General features: G+C 45.3%; 1 protein-coding gene across 3 annotated transcripts in view; it reads right to left on the bottom strand.

Annotated features, from left to right (window-relative positions):
• Positions 1-333: 333 nt before the first annotated feature.
• The window catches only part of Cramp1 (cramped chromatin regulator homolog 1), a 53,853-nt gene continuing 30,120 nt past the window's right edge, over positions 334-24,066 (bottom strand). For all 3 annotated transcript variants that reach the window (XM_021637138.2, XM_021637139.2, XM_060363978.1), the window contains exons 7-21: positions 22,228-22,313; positions 21,673-21,796; positions 20,583-20,664; positions 18,869-20,044; positions 16,297-16,474; positions 15,254-15,435; positions 15,088-15,162; positions 12,472-12,553; positions 11,303-11,407; positions 10,906-11,054; positions 10,171-10,236; positions 9,495-9,726; positions 8,478-8,642; positions 7,188-7,333; positions 334-3,821 (exon numbers count right to left, since the gene is read on the bottom strand). In XM_021637138.2, coding sequence (XP_021492813.1) covers positions 3,657-3,821; positions 7,188-7,333; positions 8,478-8,642; positions 9,495-9,726; positions 10,171-10,236; positions 10,906-11,054; positions 11,303-11,407; positions 12,472-12,553; positions 15,088-15,162; positions 15,254-15,435; positions 16,297-16,474; positions 18,869-20,044; positions 20,583-20,664; positions 21,673-21,796; positions 22,228-22,313 — 3,013 coding nt within the window. In that variant the 3' untranslated portion in view covers positions 334-3,656. The remainder of the gene's footprint in view (positions 3,822-7,187; positions 7,334-8,477; positions 8,643-9,494; positions 9,727-10,170; positions 10,237-10,905; positions 11,055-11,302; positions 11,408-12,471; positions 12,554-15,087; positions 15,163-15,253; positions 15,436-16,296; positions 16,475-18,868; positions 20,045-20,582; positions 20,665-21,672; positions 21,797-22,227; positions 22,314-24,066) is intronic.

Below are 24,066 nucleotides of genomic sequence, written 5' to 3'. Positions count from 1 at the left end.
CGAATCTGCATTTCCTGTGGACCTATCCCGGGCCAGACGAGAAAGTTTCCGGACCGGTGATAGCAGGTTTCCCTGGGGTTGTAGAGCCCTCAGGAAGATGCAAGGCTTCAGGGTAGCGCAGACCATGCCCATAACTGAAGCAGCGGTAATGACCGCCACCTCCCTGCTTTCGGCGGCCACCCAACAGTCATTCTTTGAGGCCCACCTCAGGACTACCCGAAGTCTCCTGCTGTGCCTATAGGCCTTAGGGCTTATCTCACTACACCCCGTGCCCTTGCCAGACCTGAATACCCTAAGCATACTGGCTTTAAAAGCAGGCACAAAAGGCAGTCATTAGATCAAGTATTAGTATATGTATTTATGCACAATAAAAACATTTACAAGCTGAACTGGAAATTTTAGCTTAAGTTTAACAGTTTTTGTTTATTATATTAAATAACCAAAACACCTTTTATTCCCAAAAATTGGTAAAGAATAAATAATGTAATTTACAATATGGTACAAAAAAATAATCAGAAGGACAGGCATTCTGCTTTATACATACACTGTATATTTATAGTCTATAAAACAAATTCACATCTCAAGCCGGAAACCTCAGATGATATGGCTTAACGATTATCAAAGCAAACAGCACTAGTTGTGCCTGCCGGCTGCGCGTCTCCAGCCAGTGATCTTACGGGAGTACAGGTTTGGCTGGTGCAGTGCTTCCACGACTGGACTGGCCTCACCAGGCAAACCTCTGAGAAAGGTGTGTGGGTTTCTTTCCTTTTTAATTAAGACAAAGTACTGTATGTCCTCATGAATGCATCTGGCAGATGTTTAAAAATTACATAAAACAATTTTCCTCTAAACTTGTTTTGACCATTTCTAATAATGTGGTCTAGTTAAAAATGCCATCAAACTGAATGAGACCTCCTCCAGCAGAGGTCACCACAGGAATGAAAAAGAAGAGGGTGGAAAAAAGGCTGACCAACAGATGAAATGTCACCAAAAGTCCCACTCCCTGAGCAAGTACTATGCCCGACAGGATAGATGGACTTCAGCTCGGCTGAGCAACTTCTCTAGGACACAATCCATGCCAAGCACCAGAGATACAGGTTCCCAATCTTTTGAAAAGATGAATCAACAAGTCTAAAATATTAGTAGTAACAAAAAAATTTTCTCAAAAACTGATTGCATGTATATCACACTAAGTTCCAATGCGGAAAGGAAGCCCTAGGTAAGCATGAACCATCAAAACTGATGGAAAGGCAGAGAAAGAACATGTAGAACCCAGGAGGCTTTCTTGCTGCTTTAAAAAAAAAAAACAAACTCCAACCTTTAACAGTTTCCAAGTTTTATGTATAGATATTTGATTAGGCCAGGAGGAGTTATACCCATTGATTCTCTGCTACAGATGCCACTGTTTGTCCTTTAATAGGGTGATTGAGGAGCACATGAGTGGCTAGCTGTTAAGAGCAGTGGAACCTTCTGGCATCCTGTCAGCTTCCCTACAAGAGTCAGTCCACTCCACATCCCACTTGCTGCTTGGTGGGTGACAGGGCCGTAGTCTCTGCTCCTAAAAGCAATCTCACTTCCTTTTAGAGGTCACAGACTAATATGTGCCTCTATGCATTCACTGCCTGATGGGCATCAGCTCAGGAACCCAACTACCTAGTACTATATGCTCAGTCACCAGGATTCTACAAGCACCCATGCTTAATGTTGTGGGAGAGGAAGGACAACTAGCAGTGGCCCAAGCTGAGCCTGGTGTCCTAACCATGCTAAAGTCCCAAGACCCACTAAACACCTCAGCTAAGCAGGGCACTGCGGAAAGCATGCACCTGGGTGAAGACACTGGCCACTTCACCACAGTCTGTTCCAACAGCACTGCGTGCTGCTCTTCTCATTCCTCTAAGAGTCTGACTTTTGCCAGACAAAGGGGTCTACCCATCAGGATCTGGGCAGATCCTTTAGCAGTACCTGTGGCAGGAAGATCTTGGGAGGTAAAGGGGTTTGCTGTCAATAGCCTCTACCCTCTGTTTTTGGAGTAGAGCCTACAGTCTGGGGTTTGTAGTAGCCAGTGAGACAAGTGGGTCAAGTGTCCCATCAGGGATGTTTCCTCCCTTTCTTCACTGCAGATGGAGGTACATAAGGGCCTGGGCTGGTCTTCAGGACTACTGGGCAAGTAACAGGTAGAGAGCAGACGTGGCAATTTCAGGAGTTAGAAAGGACCTTTCTAGCTGGGTATGGTGGCACAAGCCTTTAATTCCAGCACTCAGGAGGCAGAGACAGGCAGATCTCCAGGCCACCCTGATCTACGAATTGAGTTTAAGGATAGCCAGGGTTACACAGAGAAACCTTGTTCTAAGAGGGGGATGGGGGAAAGAAAGGACCTTTCAGCCCTGACTGCTGTATGGAGAGTAAGCACTCAGAGGGTAGTGCAGCTGTCACCTACTTACCGAGGACCACAGTTATGGCTTCCTAACATTTTAGGTCTGGCAGGAGTGTGACTATGTTACAAGGATCTCGGGAGGGCAATGGAGGGAAATAGAGACTCTTGTTGGCACCATTCTGAGAAGGATGGCCAAAATCATGAGGGCTGAACAACACTGGGCTCCAGTAGAGAGATGAAAAAATACCATCAAGCTGTGAGCTCTTCCCACACCCTCTGACATCTGCACCCTGGTTAGATCCCAGAACGGGAAGAGAGACAGCCTGGGGCAAAGACATGCTCAGACACCGCAATAGCACATGAAAAATTAAAGCACACATAAAATCTGTAGACACAGCAGTGCATTTGGGGTGGAGGGCAGGTGAGCAGAGAGGAACAGTATCTTAGGTCACTTAGAAGGAACTAGGCCTTAAGCACAGAAAATGAGCAAAGCCACCTAGAGGACTCTTACTATTCCCTGTCCATGTTTCCTGATTCTTAAACCACAAGAAAACCATCTCCATCCAGCTTTGCAGGACGCTATGAAACATCCATACAACCTTGTAAGAGACATAATTTCTTTCTTCCTTCTTATGACAGGCAGAACCAAACCTCTGGATGGGGGAAGCACTAGGTAAGGGTCAGGAATCTTGAGAATATAGCATTAGCTACATGACTCTGGGACCCTTCTCTGATTCACTGTCAAGGCATCCAGGAAGTATCTTGGGTTGAAAATACCACCAGGCAAGAGCCTGGTCTACATTCACTGTCTCTTGCAACATCAGTACAAACAAAACAGCCAAGCAGGGAAAGGATCAGAAAGAAAGCAGCAGTGGCTGTGGTCTTCCTTCACACAGAGTAACAGCTTCCAAGACAAAATGAACATGAGGCATGTCTCTTGCAAGGAGGAGACCCTCTGGAAGGCTTAACACGCAGACACACAGTTGGGACTGCCACACAGGCTACAGGACTGCAAGTAAGGGCTTTGATACCAAAAGGATTTCTGATGTCTACCCTTCTCAGAGCTTGTCCTGGCCTCTGTGGATGGTATCGCCCTGATTGTTGGACAGGCCATGACCAGCGACTCCTATGGGCTGTGTATCGTATGCTGTTAGAGGTGCTCTTCCTCCTTGTCTTCTCAGGATTCTGGGCTTGATTTTCTCTACTGTGAAGACAGTTTCAAGGGCCAGCCCCTTGTAGATCTCCTTTGTGGATTCCAGGATGCCCACGTCACAAGGCACAGTCATTGAGAGAGGTCACCAACAGGATTACCACCTCCTCCACCATCAAAAAGAACCTCTCGGCGGCCAGGCTCATTGATGGACAATTCTTGAGCCAAGTCATTAAATCGAGATATGTAGTCAATGCTGTTCTCATTCATCATGCACACCAACTGGGAATCTACCACCTGCAGGAGAGAAGGGACAAGAAGACATTAGTTGGAGGATGGCTTACCATCCTGACTAGAGGCTCTTGAGCCCCAGAGCAGAATGTCAATGGAAGGAGCCTATTGCTTTATGTGAAATTTCAGAATCCTTTGTGGTCTAAGCACATGGACTTTCTGTAAGTACATACTCTGTACACGATCCTAAGAATGTCTCTGAGAACATGAAACATCTAGATGCTGAGACTATAGCAGCAGCCACTGCCTCTGACTCTATGAGGAAGACAGTCCACAGAAAAGCCAATAAGAGAAGGAAGATACCAAAGCAAGCAGAGCAGTGTTTGCCTCTGAGAAGAGTTAAGTGAGGGTCTCACAAGTGCGGATACAAAGGACATGGAAGAGCATTTGAGAAAAGGACATTCCCATCCAAAGAAATAGCAAATGCAAAGGCCATGAGAAGACAAGAGTGTAGCTATTTAAGAAACATTAGAAAAGCCAGGTTAAGTGGCCCATACCTGTAATCCCAGCACTTGCAGAGGCAGACGCAGGTGGATTTCTGGGAGTTCAAGGCCAGCCTGGTCTACAAAGCAAGTCCAGGACAGCCAAAACTACACAGAGAAAGTCTCAAAAACAAAACAAACAAACAAAAAACAAAAAGACCCACAAAAACAAACAAACAAAAACAGTAAAAAGATGGTAGGCTCAGCACAGTGAGCAATGCAGAGACAGAAATACTGTGAGGGACAAAGTAATCTGTAAGACATTATCCTGGGGAGCTGTCATGGTTTATCATCTCTCTCCATTCTAGTGGAAGATTCTTGAAGAGCAGGGACATTTGTTGCGTCCACATAGTGACTTTATTAACATCTGTTAAGACTTGCATGGATTTTTCTTAGTGATCTACATGACATGAATGAATATGCTAAGAACTAAACTTTAAAATTTTTACTGGAAATGTTGAACAAACTGAAACTTGTTCTTAAAAAAAGAGGAGAGCTGGCAAGGTGGCTCAGTGTACTATAATTTTTGAGGCTGAAGCAGACAGAAGTTTTATGAGTTCAAGACCAGCCCAAAGTACATAGCAAGGCCTTGTCTCATCCATACGTTCATCCCCTTCTCACCATAGACCACATCCATCACTTTTACTCAGAGCCTACCATCTGACCACTGCATTCATAAATGATTGCTACACTTCCAGATGATGAGGGCCCTTTAAACTGTAGAGTTCTTGGGAAGACCCTCTGCTGAATATACTGGCTGGTTCTGCAGGTGAACGTGTATGCCCTTCACTTGCTAAAGATAATGTATTTTGTGCTGTTCCTGTGTCCTGAATACCATATCATGGGGAAAAATGCAAATGCTGACCTGGGGGTCTGGCTGGCTTGAAACTCTGCATTCCTGACCCCCCAGGATTCAGAAGTGCCCATCTTATAGGAATTAGGGACTCAGAGCATCCATACTAACCAAAAAGAAAGAACAGTCTTTTATATGAAATATTTACTCTACAAGGAGCCCTATGAGTAAAGAAGCCATTGTGAATGGGTTTGAGAAATACCACACACTGCACAAGAGAGGGTTCAGGGGAGACGGTTCAGTCAGTAAAGTACTTTCCATGCAGGCATGAGGACTTGAGTTTGTACCTCCAGTAACCATATAAAATCAGGGTACAGAATCTATAATCACAGTTGGGAGATCAGAGATAGGTGGCTCTCTGGAGCTCATTGACCAGTTAACCTACAAGAATCAATGAGTTCTGGTTCAGCTTCCTTTCTCAAAACATAAGGTAGCATGCTAGTGTAAGGGTCAGTGGGTAAAGACACTTGTCAAGTTAGACAACCAAGTTCAATCCTTGGGGCTCACAGAGCAGGAAAGAACTAATTCTTCTAAGTTGTCCTCAGATCTAACCCCTCACTATCACCACACAACACAAGGACAGAGTAAACTGAAGAGCAAGGAAGGAAGGAAGACGCGTGGACTTCTCCCCTCCACACACATGTGAACCCATTCCCCAAACAAATAAAGATGACGTGAGGGAGAGTCACAGCATTGATGTATTTATTCTTCTTTAAAGATTTACTTATTTATGTGAATATTTGTCTGTGTGTATATACCTATGCTAGGTGTCCTCTATCATCCCTTCTAATTCCTTTGAGGCAGAATTTCCTCCTGATTCTGGGGTTTACATTTTTAGGCTAGTCTAGAAGTCAGCAACCCCAATCTATCGTCCTGCTTGTGCCTTACCACACTTAGAGCTGGGTTACAGGCACAGGCTGCCTGGCCAAGTTGTTACATGGACGTTGAGATCCTATGATTGCACAGTAAGGGTTCTTAAAATTTACCTAGCTCCTCTATTCTTATATTGTTTTGAAATTGCCAAATATGTCATGGTTTAACTCAGAAGTCATCAAAGCATTCTATGGCTCCACATTGGAAAACTGAGAAACTAATGAATTTTTGAGAAAAAGTTTCAGTTTTATATTGTTGCTTATGGTTTGATTTTTATTTTTCTGAGACAGGGCCTCATTCTAAATCCTATGCTAATCTCAAACCCACTGTTATCCTCCTACCTCAGTCTCCCAAGTGTTGGGATTACAGGTTTATGCTACCATGTTTCAAGAAAACAGCTATTTTGAATATTATGCTTTTCCTCAAGTGTCTGGCTAAAAAACTTTCCTGGAATAACTACCAAGGTCTTGATATCCAGGCAACCAACTTGGGAAATGCTATTTGAGGATCTGTCTCACCTGGCGTGTACTTTGATCAAATCTCTCCTGCAGTTCTATACCCAGCACCACAGCTGTCCTCACGCCTCCCACCAGTGCTGGCCCTGTAGTGCTAGCTGGCTGGGGACCCACAGACAACATGAGGATCTCTGCATGACTGCAGGGACAGATGGCATAGTCCAAAGATGGGAAGGTACACATAGACAAAGGACAGAACTCTACTGTAGCAGAACCTGTTCCCAAGTTCCACGGAATCATGGCCTCAACACATCATGGGAAAATGCTGTTGAAAGGCAGCCAGGGCAGGAAGGGTGATAAAGTAACATCTAACAACTCCCAAATGGCACTATGCGTATAGATCAGGTAACTGGATCACACAGCAAGGGAAGGGCATGACAAGATTCAACAGCATTCTGCCTGCTTTTGGTGACCTGGCTCTCCACCCTGATCCCATGCTTCCCAGGTTAAGAAGCCTATGAGACAGCTGCTACTTAGAGTTTGCTGTGGTCCATCAGCTATCTCAGTGCTGTCAGTTGTCTCAGAGATTAAACACCTGTGTGTCGCTCTACCTTACACACAGTCTTGATGAGCATTCCTTAAGACCCACAGTACCTCCAGAATGGGATGGGAAGGTAAATAAGTTCAAAAAATATGGCCCTGCACTTACTTCTGCAACATCAGCCAGAGATCTGGACACAAAAGAGTCCCTTGAATTTCCATCCAACAAGCTAGGGCCAAGCAAAGACGTGCCGCTGTTGGCTCCAACAGTAGTTGGTAGCATCTTCCTGCTCTTCTCTGGGGATATGAAGCTGGCTGTGGAGAGAAGGTTGAATCAGGTGTAAGTGTCCAGCTAGACCAGTCAGGTCACTCTAGGTCTCCATCTTCACGCTTCTATCAAGGGCTACCAATGGCATCAATAAGCTAAAGCAAGTTTTTGTCATCTCATGATGTTAGTGCATATTCATCTTTATCATTTTCCAAGGGCCTCAAGGTGCCGTACTCCTCCTATATTGTATTCTCTGTGGACAGCTCCTCATTGATGGGCTCTGACTTCACAGAGTGCAGGTGGCTTTTGCTTGTTTGTGCTGTTTCTTGTGATAGCAAAACCACTGGTGTAAGTCTGGTTCCCTGCATTTCCCCACCAGGCACAGTACCCATAATCAAGGATGGAAAAGTTTGTAATTATTAGGGTAAAAGCCTGGGTCCTGGCAACTGTAAAAGTTAAGCATAGCTACCCATTCTCAAAACACCTACTAAAGGAACAAGCAATAGTGAAAAAGCAGAAAGTGAGATTTATTCACTGAAGCATCATGGGAAAGAACAACAAAACAAACAAGTTCAGTGATTCTATCCCCCAAACTCATATTCAGGATACTGACAGGTATGGGTTTATTCATACTGAGAGGTATGAATAACTAAGCAGTCTTGCCAGTGTGTGGTTGTATCTATTACTGACCCATTGTTGATTTTGTTTCAGTCTGTCCTATAAAGTAGTGTAGTAAGTTATAAGAACTGAATGGAATCTCTTCCTGGGGAAGAAAGCCACATTCTACAATTCTCCATATATGGTTAAGAACACCACCACAAGTCAGCTGCAACATCCACTTCAGAATATCAAACTGAATATATAAAAAAAATTGAGAAGATAAAGATAGTCTAGTCTGTTTGTCTTTGCAAGAGCTCTATAAGAAGGGGTTGGGCTAGCTGGACAGACTGAAGAAAGCATTAAGAACCAGATGAGTGACTTGAATGTTCTGTCTGCACTGGGCTGAGGGCTCTCAGAGTGTCTATAAGCACACCAACATCCAGTGAGCTACGCACTGAAAATCTGTATTTTCTTATATGTAAATTACACTTTTAAAAGTTAACTCAGAAATAAATACTTGAGAAATAACAACAGTGCTGAGGTCTGGCCTGACTCCCACCTTGGAAAGAAGATTCCCTCAGAAACACTCACCAAACAAGCTGCTGAGTGAAGAATCTGTAGAGTCACTGGGGTACCACTGGGGGTCGTGCGTGGGAGATGCAATCCAGTTGGGCTGGGGGCTGCTGGATGGGGAAGGAAGACTCTTGGAACTGTCACTGCCATTCAGTTTTGCTGGAGAAAGAGGAACTCCTTCACCTGTCAACCAAAAACCAAGGTCAGAGATGCCTCCCTGGACCCCTATCAAGGCAGCATGAGGCAGAGGCTCTGTACCATTGAACCCAGGATGCACTGGGCCCACACCAAAAGACATCAGTTTTCTACAAATAAGGATCACAGAGCCTTCAGGGCAACTTCATGGTATAAGAAGGGCACAATGAAGAAGACAGTAGGAAGGGTCAGGTAGACCTCATGCCTACAGTGCTGTGCCAATCTTTATGATGTTTGCACCAGTCCCATGGGAAACACGATGCTCCTGATTTTATCCTATAGGGAACACACAGTTCCCAGTCTACTGCTAAGAAAGCAAGGTTCAGACAAGTCAGGGACCTATCAAACACATGGGCTAAGAGGCTGTGAGTTCATGTTTGTCTGAACCCTGAAATCTGATTCATGTCAGCAGGCAATAGCTGTGCCATTGCTACCAGGAACACCAACACAGAATAAGTGGGACCAGGCTGTTGGTGACTATCTGTGCAGCTACTTCCTACCTAAGCACTACCTGCAAACATGTAAGTCGTCTTCCCAATACACTCACATAAAGCTGATCCCAGCCTTCAAAGAACCTTCTAAACCATCTCATTCTTATCTCAAGGTCAGGAGCAACCCAAACAGACCACTAGTGGCCCCAGATCCCAGGTACTGCTCCTGTCAGAGCCAGACAGAGGCACCTTGTAGTGACAAATACTGAATGCTAAAAACTGACACTGACACTTTAACAGCAAGTCTTGCAAATACTTAGGCAGATTAGGTTCCCTATGGTAAGTCTGGCTGCACTACTTTAGCGAGAACCTAGTTCTAGGAAAGGTTTGCAAGGCCATCTGTACTTACTGTACTGGCCAGAGCTGATGGCAATTTCAATGATGGAGTCACTGATCTGTGTGGCAGGTTCTCCCTGTGAGAGAACATCCTCAGGTGGGCCAGGGAGGGATATGTCCAGCAGTGCAGAAACATTGGGTGGGGAGAGCCGGGTGCTGGAGCTCTCTGATGAGGATAAAGGTGTGGAAAGGCCATTCTGGAGATGAGCCTTGGGAAGCTCAGGTAAGGATAGAACAGATGATCCCTGCGGGAAGGAGGACAAATACTGTTCACACACAAGGTGTCTATCAGCACTCGTAACAGTGAGTACAGTTTCCACCTCTGGCTTGGCAGTTGCAACTAATGCAGCCCCTCACCCACAAGTCTCCAAGAGAGGAGCATACTCAGGAAGTATACTTCTTCAGAAGAAAGTTAAACTAGGATATAGGGTGAGCTTACTTCCGTTGGTGGCATCTAGGCGGAGAATAATGCTCAGAAAGCCACCAGCTGATTACCTCCTGCTCCCCAGCCCATAAAACTCAGTCCTTTTAGACATGGGGTTAAATAATGGAAGCTGTAACCAGGGACAGCATAGCTCATCCACTCATGAAGCAATAGCCAAGTCAGGTGAAAGGACAACGACGATGCTGGGAAGCTTGGTCTATGCACCCAGGGAGGGTGGGCACTGAAGCCCCAAAGTGTACCCTACCTGGAAACCGTCTGTCATCGGCTCCTGCTCTGGTCTTGGAACGCTGATAAACGGGTCATTAGTGCCCTGGAACAACAAGAACAATGAGTGGTCCACACTGAGGTGGAGTAACAGCCAAATACTTGTCTTGCTGTAAACCAGAGAAAAACTCTTTTCATTCACCCCAGTGTCCCTACAAACAGGAGCAGAAATGGATTATGTTCTAAGCTGGAATGATGGAGAGCAATTCTCAGCTTGTTGGTGCTGCACTTATAATCTTTTATTGTTTTTTTAGGAGGAACCTCAACAGCTCAGTGAGAGGCTGACCACCGAATCTTAGGCCCTAGAGCTTCATGGGGTCTACCCACCCACCCTTTGCTCAAATAGACCAAGAAATTAGAGAACTTGGAGATTCATGAATAAAGCTCTATGAGCTGTTCTCTACCCAGATGTATCAAGCACTTACTATCACCTGAGTGGGAACACATGGGCTGATATCAGCCACTGGGTTGAAATTCAGAGCTACACCCTTATGCATGTTTTAACAATGGATTCTTTAGCATCACACAGCAAACATGTCTCTTCAACTCTCTCACTCTGTGCTCCACTGTAGGTGTTCAAACTCTGGCTTCCCTGGCTCAGTGTCTCCTCTAATCATCAGGCCTCTAAAGGTATAGCAGGCTCCAGTATAATCCAGGCCCATGACCTGTGCTAGTGGTAACCTCAAATAGCCCTTGTAAATGTACTCATCCTTACAGTAGAAACGGGGTTGCTGTTCTGGTGTGGTCCAGTGTCACCCTGCCCCGAGATGGCAGTGGTTGCTTGTTCTGAAGACAGTGGAGAGATGACAGATGAGCCATCGGCAGGGATGATGCCAGCACTCTGAGCTGCTAAGTCAATGGCACCTGGCAACAGGAGTGACATATCAACCTCTGCTCCACAACACTGCACTCCATGATGTGTGCCCCGAGAGCTTGGGACAGCTTCGCCCTCACACCTCTCTTCAGTGAAGAGCCAAGCGATTTATATACTCTTAGCAAAGCAGTAAGACATTATGCCTTGGAGAAGAAGAGAATATTACAAAGATGTATAACAAAAAAAGCAACTAAGGAACCTCACATAGTGGCTGTCACTGTGCACATTTCAGACTTACTGGGCAGGTGACTGGTGGCCTGAGATGGGAGGACCTTGGGCACTATCGGTCGAGACAGAGCTGCTTTGGTCAGAGAAGACTGGATGGGCCGGAACCAGCCTCTCCCTGTGAGAGGAAGACAAATGCAACTGTATCAACTGGTTTGTCTATGTCTTACTATGCACAATGGGGCTATAGGGGGCTTCCTTCACAGACATAGCTAGGATCATAGCAATCCACTTAACATTTCAAACACTTGCTAACTTAGGGACTGGGAGGTCATACCATACAGGCTCCTAGTAAGGAAGAGATATAAGTTCAGTCCCCAGAACTCAAATGATGGCTCACAACCACCTGGTAACTCCAGTTTTAGGGAATCTAACACCCTCTTCTGGCCTCCACGGGCATTAGACAAGAACACATTGCACAGACATACATGCTGGCAAAACATACATACACATAAAATAAATACAATTAAAGAATAAAAGAAGACAACTCATGAAGTGACAAGAGAGAAGGCTCAGTGGTTAAGAGCACTGCTGTTTTTGCAAAAATCTCAGATTTGTTTCCTAGTACCCACTTGGTGACTCATAACCACCTCTAATTGCAGATCTGACTCTTCTTCTGGCCTTCATGGGCCTTTGATGCCCATAAAGGCACTTACACATACACATAAAGATAAGTAAATCTTAAAAGAAGAAAGAGGAGGAGGAGGAAGTGGTGGTGGCTTGTTAGGACTGGAAACATAGTTCAGCAGTGCAATGGTTACTCTGCTTGCTGCCTACAGCTCTGGATTTGATCCAAAGAATCATGATCAGAATAGATTAGTCAAGATAAATCAACAAACGTATGTGTTCACTGAAGACCACTCTGAGGCTTAATTCAAAACAGTGCACCAGCTACATTTACAGACGTAAATAAAACAACACACTTATTTCATAAGTGCTATCAGGGCTCTACAGTCCACTGAACTGAACTCAGTGGTGCTGCCAACAAAGGCAATGGGACACACGTCTAAAGAAGGTACACTCAAACCACTGGCAGGTAGGCCCAGCACAGTTATCATTGTATGTGCTGGGAGAATGAACACAGATATGCTAGAAATGTCACACAAACAGCCATGGAGACCCACAGTGAGGCATGTTCAGGTAACATTCAGAGACAGCTGTCCCAGGGGCGCCTGGCCTTACCGGCTATAGGAGAATTAGACAGGATGGAGAAGGAGCACACATTGTGGGACTGGTTTTCAGAAGGTCTAGGCAGTAGTGTCCTCTGTGAGAAAGAAAGAAAAAAAAAAAGCTAATAGTAAAGGTGATAAGAAGATATCGGTGTCAGCTAGGTAGTGGTGGCACACACTTTTAATTCCAGCACTTAGGAGGCAGAGGCAGGTGGATCTCTGAGTTTGAGGGCGGCCTGGTCTACAAAGCAAGTTCTAGTCAAGGAAGGCTACACAAAGAAACAAACAAAAAACCAAAAAATAAACAAACAAATAAACAAGATATTAGTGTCAAAAAAAGAACACTCTAGAATGCTGGGTAAGACCTTTCCCAAGGAAACTAAAATGTCAGAACCTAGTTCAAACCTAGAATGTTTACAACCATGGGGTAGGCTGATAGAGCTAAATGCTAAGCATTTTGGTGGGCAGGATGGAGAAAGTTAAGGGACTGCTTGTAACAAGAGCTACAAAATGACGATTTCCATTCTCCTTCCTGCATGTGAACAGAAGGTTGGAAAGTATTTAAATACCTATTTAGCTGAGAAGAACCGGCACTGACATTGGTAACACTGAAACACTGACAAAGATCTGTCAACCACAGTGGATTAGGACACTATGGAGTCTGCCAGAGTTGATATTTTCTGTTCATATATAAAAGACTCAGGGTGCCTTGAGACCTTTTCTCATGCACCCTCTTCACAGGATGCTAGCAAACACTGGAGACCAGAGAGAGCTACTGTTCAACACGACAGTGTGGTCAACTCACTAAAAACCCTGCACGCTCTCTGGCTGGCCCACACTTCACTCCAAAGGCTGAGGCAGTACTCAGTAGGTGTTTTCATAAAGGGCCAGACAGATGCTTTGGGATCACTCTTGCTACTGATCACGTGGTAGGAAAGCAGCCACAGACAATATGGATATAAGTGACTATGGCTCTATGTCAATAAAGCTTTACTGATTTACAAAAGGAGTAAGTAGAAAGACCATATGCTGTACAATCCCATTTGCAGAAATACTCAGGATAGGCAAGCCCACAGAGATAGTAGATAGGTTGGCAGTTCTTTGAAAAGACCATGAGCTGGTAACACTTCATACCTATACTAAAACCCAACTGTGTACATTAAATGAGTGAGATTTATGATATAGATATATAGACATGGATATTTTAAACAATACACATATTATGGGTATTTTAAATAATAAAAATAGGTTAGGATTAGAGAAACGTTATCAGGGAGTAAGCACTTGTATGCGTTCATGAGACAGGAACTCAGATTCCCAGCACCCACATAAATTTCAGGTAGGCGCGGCATTACATCTTAACTCCAGATTGCAGGAAGCAGAGACAGGAGATCTCCAGAGGAAGTTGGTTAGCTAGACTAGCTGTGCTTGTGAGCTCTGAGTTCAAGTGAGACACACAGTCTCAATATATAAGGTGAAGAGCATTAAGGAAGACATTTGATATCAATCTCTGGCCTCCACATGCACAGACCTGCACATACACTATGCGCCCCCCCCAATATTAATTCAGAAAGCAAAAAAGATTTGGTTTAGACCATGGGGTTTAGATTAATATTCAGATGCTGAATTCAGCAGCCACAGAGCCTGTACCAAGCCAGGAAGTGTCTTTCCATTTCCAGGACAAAGGATCAAAGACACTGAAATAAATTGAGAACATGAATAAAAATTAAAAGGTTTTTAGAATCTGTACTTCCTAAGACCATTCATGCAATGCTCCTTTGTTTTATAACGTGGTCTCACCCTGCAGTCACTATGCTCAGCATACTTCCTATTTATAAACTCAAAGAAGATAAAAATTTTCTTTTAAAATTTAAAATTATGTTTACTTATTCAATGTGTAGATACACCATGACATGACTGTAGATCAGAGGACAATTTTTACAGGTTGGATTTTTCCTTCTAACATGTGGGTCCTGGGGATGGAACTAAAATTTTAAGACTTGGTGGCAAGTTCCATAATCCACAGAGACCTGGAGAAAAAGATTTCTAAGAGACAAAAAAAAAAAAAAAAAAAAAAAAAAGGAAACTGGTCTAATCACGTCTTCCAAAAATTTACATACATTCACACATTTCTATGACTACATTATTAGTGCCTCACTTCCTTTCACCTGGAAATGCAGCAGTCTTCTTTCTTGGGTACCTTGTATGTCCTGGGTCTGCCATGGCTTGCAGATGGCATCTGTGGGTTCTCCTACCACTTACTACATTTCTAAAAATCCTTGCTTCTGCCAGCCCAGACTCTTGCCTCCTGACTGTTTAAGCCCAAATTCTAACAGCTCTTGGAGATACTCCAGCCTGGGCACTCATGTGACCCAGAACCCCAGATTTGTCTCTAAATAATTTTCCGTGCTAACCAATGCTATAAAGGCTTTATTTATATGAATACCATTAATCTTCTGTCCTTAGTTTTGTTTTCCTATTAATAAGAAAGACAAGGGCAAGAAATTCCTCATTTCACTCTGAAAATCAAAAACATGTAGAAAACAGTATCTCTTGGGTAGTGCAGCAGCTAGAGTATGGACCTGACAGACACAGTGCAGACAGACAGACTCACGTAATCTTCCCTCACCTGGACTACCAGTGGCTTTCGTAAGTGCCGTTTCCGTAGTTTCTTGGGCTTTGGTGAGAAAAAGTCTGACTGTATCTGTAAGAAAAAGAACACATGAGCCCTGAAAACAGGCATTCTATCTGCAAATCATTCCATAGCCACCCCACCTGGCACTCCCAGCACTCACACTGATGGAGTCTAAGTGCTGCCTAAAAGTCAGCTCCGCCTCCTTACTGGGAGAGAAGAGCTTTCCATGTCGACTATTGGGTGGCAAAGTTGTTGGGACAGCAAAGAGGCCACCATCTGAGTCACTGCTTCCTGTGCTGGAGGGACCAGCCACCAAGAGAGGCCTTGGAGGATTTCTCAAACCTGGAACAGAATGGAGAATTATGTGCCGATACTCACCTACGGCTCGTCCAGGGCAAAGGCAGCTCCGCTAGGAAGTAAGCCTTTCTTCCTTTGATTCCTGGCCCCACTTTACAGTGACTGTAGGCTGTCTGCGTGAAAAGCACATTACCACTGTTCTATGCTGGGGGAGGGGAGACGGAAGGGAGGGAGTCAGGACAACTAACCAAGACTTCTGGGCTAAAAGGATTTTAGGACATCCTTAGCTGACCAAAAGGAAGCAGACTCTCTGTAGAGGCTGGATAACACACTCAGTGGACCACCTTGTCTCTATAGCAACTCACTATCACATGGTAGCAACAAAGCTGCCACAGAAGTATATCTGAAAGAATGCGGCTATGTGCCGATAGCTATTTGTGTAACACAGCTAACTACAAAAGTAGGCTAGACTGCATACTATTGACCCCATCAAAATCCCTTATTTTGTAGAAAAGAGGACCATTAATAAAACGACAAAGTATTCATTTCTCAATAACCCTGCTGAAACTCCACTGTCGTAGTGCTGCTACAAAGCACCCTCATGATTCCTGGGTTGAATGTGGGTTACTCATAGTCCACAAGCCGAGTCTGCAGACGTGGCACATATTTCTAGAAGTACAGGCTTAGAATTTTGACACAAAACTTCCAATGTGGCCGGAACACTAAGGCTACCCTACCTTGTGCCCATCACATGAACTAGGTTCTGTATGACACTCCCCTGTGTTCACCCCTAATGGAGGTGATGCTCTACCTCTGCTATGCTCACTAGACCTTGAAGGTAGACAGCGGGACCATGTGTTCAGCAATGACACAGAACCAAGAATACCAGGGTACCCTGAAGCATACCTGGGGAACAAGGTGCAGAACCAGATGGGAAGGTCTTGCTGCTTCGGAGGGCAGAAGGGTTTCGAGAGCAGCGGGGACTTCGAGAGCTGATGGTCACTACCTTCCCTGGAGGGGTTGTGGACTGTTCTTCCTGGGCGGGTCTGACTGAGGCTGTTGATGCTGTGTTTGCTTCAAAAGCCTGGAAAGACACCAGCCAAAAAAATACAAAGGTTCAGCCACAAGTGTCCTAAGGTGGCAAAACTTTGAAAGGCCCCATAGCCAACTTATACATTTAGGGACACACGGCCCACCCACCTCCACTAACGCTGGGAACTAAACTCTGGTCTTCTGAAACAGCAGCAAGCGTCCTTAACTGCTTGGCTATCTCTCTGGTTCTGGGTGGTGGTTGTGTTCTTTATTGAAGCAGGGTCTCAACCTGTTTCCATATATGCCTTAGCTGATAAGTATCTACTAAGTAGCCCAGGCTGGCCTCAAACGTCTGGTGATTTATCTGCCTTAGGCTTCTAAGTTAAGATCATAAACATTAACCACAACTAATACTAATTCTCCAGTGATTTAAAGTCACTAAGCAATGTATGAACTGCACACTTTTAATTCAAGTACTATGACGCAGAGGCAGGCAGACCTGTGTGAATCTGAGGCCAACCTGATCTACAAAATGATTTCTAAGCCAGTCTGGGCTTTATGATGAGGCATCTTAAAAACAGAATAGAACCATGACAAACTTTAAGAAATAGAAGAAAAAGGGGAGGGTAAAAGTTATGGATCACCAAGGAATGAGATAATAATTGAAGCATTTCATTGCTTTCCTCAGGAGAGCCTAGCCTGGATGTGGCAATGAGAACAGAGAAGTAGCTCTATGGCAGAGAGGGAGCAAGGACCAACCATCTGCTGTTAAGTCTGAGCAGACTTATGGTACAGGGAAGATGTGTTGATAAGAGGCAGGGGTTTGTCTTTATAAAGAGCCATAGAAAAAAAGCTAGCCTAAGACAATCATGCTAACTTCTACTAACTACTGTGAGTCAGAAGGAAAACAGAGTCACTCATGAAAACTGGTCACAGTAGAAAAGCCCTTTGTCCAGCTCCCAACCTTATGGGTGCCCAAGGCCCTTATAAGGGAAGGCTTCAGGAGTCAGGGAGATGGCTTAGCAGGTAAAGGCACTTCATGCACAAGCCTGAAGATTTGAGTTTGATACACTGAAACCATGTAAATCGCTGGATATAAGGGCATACGTCTCTAATCCCAGAATTCCTGTAACACCATAGGAGAAGGAGACAGACTGGACCAGACATTCACAGGCCCACCAGCCTGGAGAAGTGAAGTGCAGTGACAGAAAACTGCCTCAAAACAGGGTGGAAGGAGAACCAATTCCTGAATAGCTGTCTTCTGACCTCTGCATGTGTGTCATTGCATTTGTGCACACACATTTTTACACACAAAAAGAACAAAATATAAATGGCTTTAAGCCCTTGGGTCTCACAAAGGCATTTTTACCTCTTTGTTGCTGTTCCTACTCTGGTGATCTGGCCAGATGCCTCAATTCTGAATTCTTCTCCCACAAGTACTCACACCCTGTCTTACTAGGGTTATTTCGCAACATGCTCTCCACAGTTGTTGTCCAGGTCCTCACTATGGCCTCATCTGCTCTGCCAAGCACCCACTCCAAATCCAACAATGAAAATCTGTCCCTGTTCCCTGGCTCTTTCTACTGGCAATTTAGGTTCTGGGAACAGTAGTATTTCCACCTCAGATTGGGCATTTCAGATGACTCTGGCCATTGAATCTCAGTACCCTTGGGGTACTTACTTACCACAGTTCTGCCAGGCAGAAAAAGGAGAGAAACAAAGGACAGATGACCCGCCTCTTCAGTTCTTCAAAGTCTTCAGTTTCAGCCCCATTAAGTCACTAAGGGGGCTTGGCATTTGCCTCATCCCAACTCCCCACCACTCCTTCATTCCTACTTTCCTTTTTAAAAAGTGTTCATTATTATTTTTAGTTCAGACTGGGCTCACACTAAGTGTTCATTTCTGAGCCTCCAGAATAGTGAAGTGGAGCGATGATGCCATGTGCCTGAGCCCTGTCATCTCGTTTCTAACAAGAACTCAGTGGTGTTGAGGCTGCTGGCCAGGAGCCTACCTTGGGTGCCTCAGCAGAGCTTCTGGTTCATCATTTTCCACACTATTGTTCCCAAATGCATCCTTTACCTTCCTGTTGAAGCCAAGGCTAGAACCTGTCACTTTTCCACTGGCCTCCTAGCCTTCAGAATGACGCCATACCACATGCCTCCACAAAAGGCCAAACCTGAAGTCTTTTAAACTTGTTATCTATATGGCAGCAGCTTGCTAATCCCACCCAATAACCTCTACTCAGACGTTACTCCCATAGTGCTGAAGCTGTGGTCTCTTTCACTATCAGCACTACAGTTGGGTATAGTAGCTATAGCCCTGGTAATTATGTTACCTTTGGAATCCTGAAGAACCAGGCTTGACATACAAAACAGGTTCACCCCAAAGCACTTGGTGTCCTGGGCTAATCTAAACTACTCACCATCTTAGGGTGTAAACTACTCACCATCTTAGGGTGGACCTCAGTGGAGATGAGCCTCAGGAGGCAGCTCAGGAGGCGCTGCTGGTGGAGGGCTGAGGGTGGGGAGCGGGATAAAGCAGTCTGGCCCTGTGCTGTGGGCGCCTGATTCTCAGGGCCCAGCACAGCCAACCAATCATACTCCAACTGCAGCTTGCTTGGCTTGCCCATCATGAGGTAGACTTCAGCCAGTGTGAGGCTCTCTGAGGTCTGCAAGTTCCAGCCCTCTTCACGTAGCTGCTGGGCCAGCTGGCTAGCAGGGACTTCCTTTGAAGGCCGGGCAGCAGGCTGTCCCTGAGACAACAGAGGTTCTGAGGGGCTCCCTTTCTCCTGGGACTCTTCAGGAGGTGCATCTGCCGGCTCTTTAGTACAAATATCTGGCAAAAGCCTGGGGTCAGATTGAGGATCTGTGCCAGGTTGAGGGTCCAGGCCAGGGGAACAACTGTCAGCAACCTCCCTGCTGCTGGGGATGAGGGCCTCCGGGGAAGCTACCTGGCCCTGCTGAGGGTGCTCTCTCCCAGACTGTGAATCTGCACAGCGGCATTGCTCCGGGATGATGAGATCCTGGCAAGACTTCAGGTAGCGGGGAAAGGGGTCAAGGAGTGAGAGTTCATCTTCCAAGTCTGGGGGCTGGCCGCAGGAACATGGCAGGGTCCCAGACTCTTGAATGGGGCTGTCCCCACCCACCGCAAGGGCTGCCACAGGAGTCTTCTCAAGCTGTGGTCCAGAGTCTTGGTGCCCATGAGGAGGCCTGTCAGGGACATCTGGGCTGCTCATACTTGGAGCTGTCCCCTCTCCAGGAGCACTCTCAGGGGAACTCTCCCCCGAACTCTGTGAAGCATCTGCAGTGGGAAGGATCCGGCCCCCACCCTTGCTTTCAGCACTGCTCCTCTGGCATTTCACCTGGCCCCGGGCTATTCCTTGCCCACTCTGGATGCCCAGGATCTGGGCTGGAGGCAACAAGTGTGTGTCCTTGGTGCCCTGCTTGCAACGGCCACCCTCTTGCCAGTGTACGGTGCAGAAGGCCTTGGAGTGTACCACACGGGCCACACCCGGCAGTGGTGTCAGCGTACAGTTCTCGCCTGGGAACAGGTGCAATGCCACCTTCTCTTGGGTCTGCACTGTGCTTGAGCCCTGCAGCTGCCTCTCCTCAAGTGTCTTCCGCTGGGCACACTGTCAAGGAGTAACTCCAAACAACTACACTGTGACCAAGGTACTCATCAGTGGATAGCTATGGTCTTCAGACTAGGGCCTCTTTGCTAGGAGCCACACTAGCCCCTTAATATTCCTGGGGCTCACCTAGGGACTTTCCTCAAGCTACTACCAAACTGTGCTGGCTCAGGCACTCAGTGTATTCAGGAAACTCACATGTGATCACAGAAACTATTCTTGGGAACATGCAGGGCCAATAAACAGCCAAAGACACAAAGGAGGCTGAAATGTGTGCATAACATCCCACCCAATCAATTGATGGGGATACTATGGCCATATCCCATGGGCCAGATAGTTGGCCACTCAAAACATGGATGTGTGTGGGACTGAATACAATCAGGGAAAGTAGGTAAAAGGTAGGACTCTATACCTTAGCCTAGAGTGCTGGGGTCCCATGGAGCCCCACAGCAATGACGGAAAAATAAGACCTCGTTCTCAAGCAAGAATAGCTGACAGGTTTGGAGGGTCTGCTTCAGTTGGAAAAAGATACAATTCGTACTTCATGGAGGGCCCACTTCTGCTTCAAGAATTCAATGAGGCTAGAGACTTTTCGATGTAGCTCCACAATCATCCTATGAGATGAAAAAAAGGTTATATAGTAGGAAGCCACCCTTGAAAGAGTTCTAAGGACTGACTGTCCCCAAACCCCATGATAGGTAAGTAGGCACTGGAAGGAGGATCCACTGGGTCTTCAGCTTCTATTTCTAAATATAAGTCCTGTCTGTTGCAATCACTGTAGGTTCACATAAAGCTATAAATAACAGATGCCCAGGAACCCTTTCCAATGCAATGCTTGAGTAGGATGTGAGCACTGAAAGTATCACCACCTATACATCAGTGCTCTTTGTCTGTAAGAGGGGAGGGATGCAGCTACCCCTGGTTATCCCTAAGAAAATAAAATGCACACATAGACGAGATGAAGCACCGGCATGTGCTATAATCTAGATGAGCCTCAGAATAGTTGGCTAGTGAGAGATGCCAAATAGAGCAGATTCCTGTGTGTGACTCCATTAAAATGAAATGTCCAGAAGAGGCCAATCCACTAGGATAAAAAGCAGGTGGGAGAGAGATAAGCATTGGAAAAAGTGATGACTAACAGGCACATGAAATGATAAAAACATTCTGGAAGTTGGCTGAGATAGAGGTTTACAACACAGTGAACATACGAAATGACACTTAACTGTGAACATCCAATGCGGTATGAATTTTACTTCAACTTAACAAACTACGAATGGGAAATGGACAAAGAAATGGCAGAGCTTTGTTTCTATATTAGCCACAAATCTCCAGGGAACCAGTGAGAAAGAACTGTAGGAGCTTTACAGGAAAGGTGACAGTCCTGCAGGCATTCACACGATGCTCTCTTACTTGGCTAAGGATGCTTGCCTGGCAGACTTCCAATCCAGGGTCTCAAGACCACCCTCCAGCATTCTCACGACAGTGTTACCTCCACACCCTGTCCTCCTATGAAGGTAGGACATTGGGCAAAATCTGTTTCTCCAGGATTCCCTGAGAGAAACCCAAACACTAAACCCTCATGCCCTGCCTGTCATCGGGGCCCTTCCTCATGCTAAACCCACCTGAGGCGTGGGTTCTGGGCAAGGCTCTGCACTCGTGCCCAGGCGTGGTTGTTCCGTGGTTGTAGCTCTACAGGGACTTTCAGGGGTAGGCGCACTGGCTTCTGGTCCTCTTCATCACTTAGACCTGAGGAAAGGAGACCAAAAAAGTCCAGTGCAAACCAACCTCAAAGTAGAAAACAAAACACTTTGCCAGGAAAACACAGGGAAATGAGAACTCGAGAGGAAAAAAAAAAAAAAGGAGACTGTCTTGTGCCTGGAAACAAGGAGAACAGAGGAATCCTAGCAAGGGTTAAACTTGATATTATTAACTCTGTACTTGCAAAGGTCATGGACAGACCACCAAGTGGCCAAAAGAGCCTTACTCCTGACAATACTAACCCATCTGTCAGAATGTTGCCATGGTTTTTACTGGACACATGGACGTCACTTCAAGAACTAGTCATAGGAGAAGATTAAACAGAGTCAGTCGCAAAGTACTACAGTCTGTCCATTACGGAATGGAAGAAAACAACCATAAAAGCTAAACCATTTGCTATCCCTTCCCCTGGTACCTACCATCTGGATCGCAGAGTTTCTTTAAGGCCCGACACATGGGTGCCTTGATCCGCAGATTTCTCCCTTTATAACGAACTGTGGTGGCTCTGGGAAAAGAAATTGCACACAATGCTGAGGGCTTCGTGTGAATGGAAGAGATGAAGGGTTATAAGATCTGAAGTGTGGTAAGCATGAGTACCCATTCCTGTGCTGTCAATCATGATCACACCAGATGGTAGGCAGAGGCAGGGCCTCTAGATGTCTGCTACTTTCCCAATCAAGGGACATGTGCTCTTTATATAGGAAATGAACTGGGCCCAAAGAGTGATTACTGAATGTCATATACAACTAGAGCAGCTCTGCTAAGCCCATCCGTAAGCATTCCTCATCCTTAGAGCCTTACAACAGACACTCCAGAGCCACCACTATTTATCTTCCACATGACCTGCCTACCCACCTTTACATGACTTCTTCACGACCAACTTGCCACAGTAGTGAACTCCTATCCCCCTGTAATCCATATAGTAGGGCAAGGTTACAAGCATTTAAGAGTAAGGTGTCACAGGCCCAAGTTGAGGTCTGTTTGCTGGAGCTGCAGTAGATTAGCAATTACATATATTACAGAAAGACTGTTTAGCTACTGAAATGGAGTAAAAGGCACCTAAAAATACAGGTGGAATGCTTCCAAAGCACTCAGGAAAGGTAGCTGGCTTTCAGACAGTGATTAAACAGGTGTGAACATGACAGTCAAGGCTGATACTGATCAATCTGACTCCTGAGCTTCCATGGCTTTGAATCTGGAAAGAACAAATTATACACTCTGGATCCAGGTTGAAGCAGACCCAGGCTGAAGAAAAGGCTTTGGCCAGCCACCTATGGGGGAAGAATGTGTGCGAGTCTGGGATTTCATAACATGTTCAAGCTGTTTATCATTTTGTGCCTTCTGTTTTAACCCACTTTTGTTATTGTTTAAGACTGCAGCTCCCTATGTAGCTCTGGCTGTCCTGGAACTCAATATGTTGACCAGGCTGGTCTCAAACTCAAAGAGACCTACTTGCCTCTGCCTCCTGCAGGGATTAAAAGGGTGTGACACTATGCCTGGCTTGAATCCTTTTTTTTTGACTGACCTACCATCAGCTGTGAGCATGTCAGTTATGAGAGCAGCTTCTAGCCTTGCTATTTAATTTCTAAGACATATGCAGGAAAGTGACCAAAAAGTAATAACATACATGAGGTGATTCTAAAGATGTGGAAGAAAAAATATACTCATGTAAAAATTCATATTTGTATCTAAAATTTTATTCATGTAAATTTCCTAAGAAAAAGTAAAGTTTTAACTGAGGGGAGGGAGAGAGGATAGCTAGTGATTTTATATGTTATACTATCTGAGAAAATGTATACTGTATTAACATTATACTGAATTTATGCTGCTTAAGTCTGGAGATAAGAATTTGAACTATAGCTTTAAGCAGAACAAACACAGGAAAGGCTCTGTTGATACAACAATGCTCGATTAAAGTGCAGCTCAAACATCTCTATGTAAAGCAGATGACAGCGGCCTCAGTGCTAAGTCAGGAGAAGCACCAAATACCCCTTAACTACAAAGTCGTGCTCTAGACTGAGATCTTGAAAAGAGTATGACTTGAATTTTAGCATTACAAAGTCTGCATAGTGGCTTCATATTGGCTCCAAACACTTTAAGGCTTTCGGCAAGTGTTCATATGATAACTCAGTGAAGTCTCATATGGGAGGTGGACACAATCATGCAACACAGAAAGCTCAACTCCTCATGATATGGCAGTTACAATGTTCCATTTATTCCTCCACCTGAACGTCTATTTACTTATTTACATCTGCTTA

The sequence above is a fragment of the Meriones unguiculatus genome, chromosome 11 (genome assembly GCF_030254825.1).
Source record: "Meriones unguiculatus strain TT.TT164.6M chromosome 11, Bangor_MerUng_6.1, whole genome shotgun sequence".
NCBI classification, from domain to species: Eukaryota; Metazoa; Chordata; class Mammalia; order Rodentia; family Muridae; genus Meriones; species Meriones unguiculatus.
This window is presented reverse-complemented; position numbering and strand designations above follow the sequence as displayed.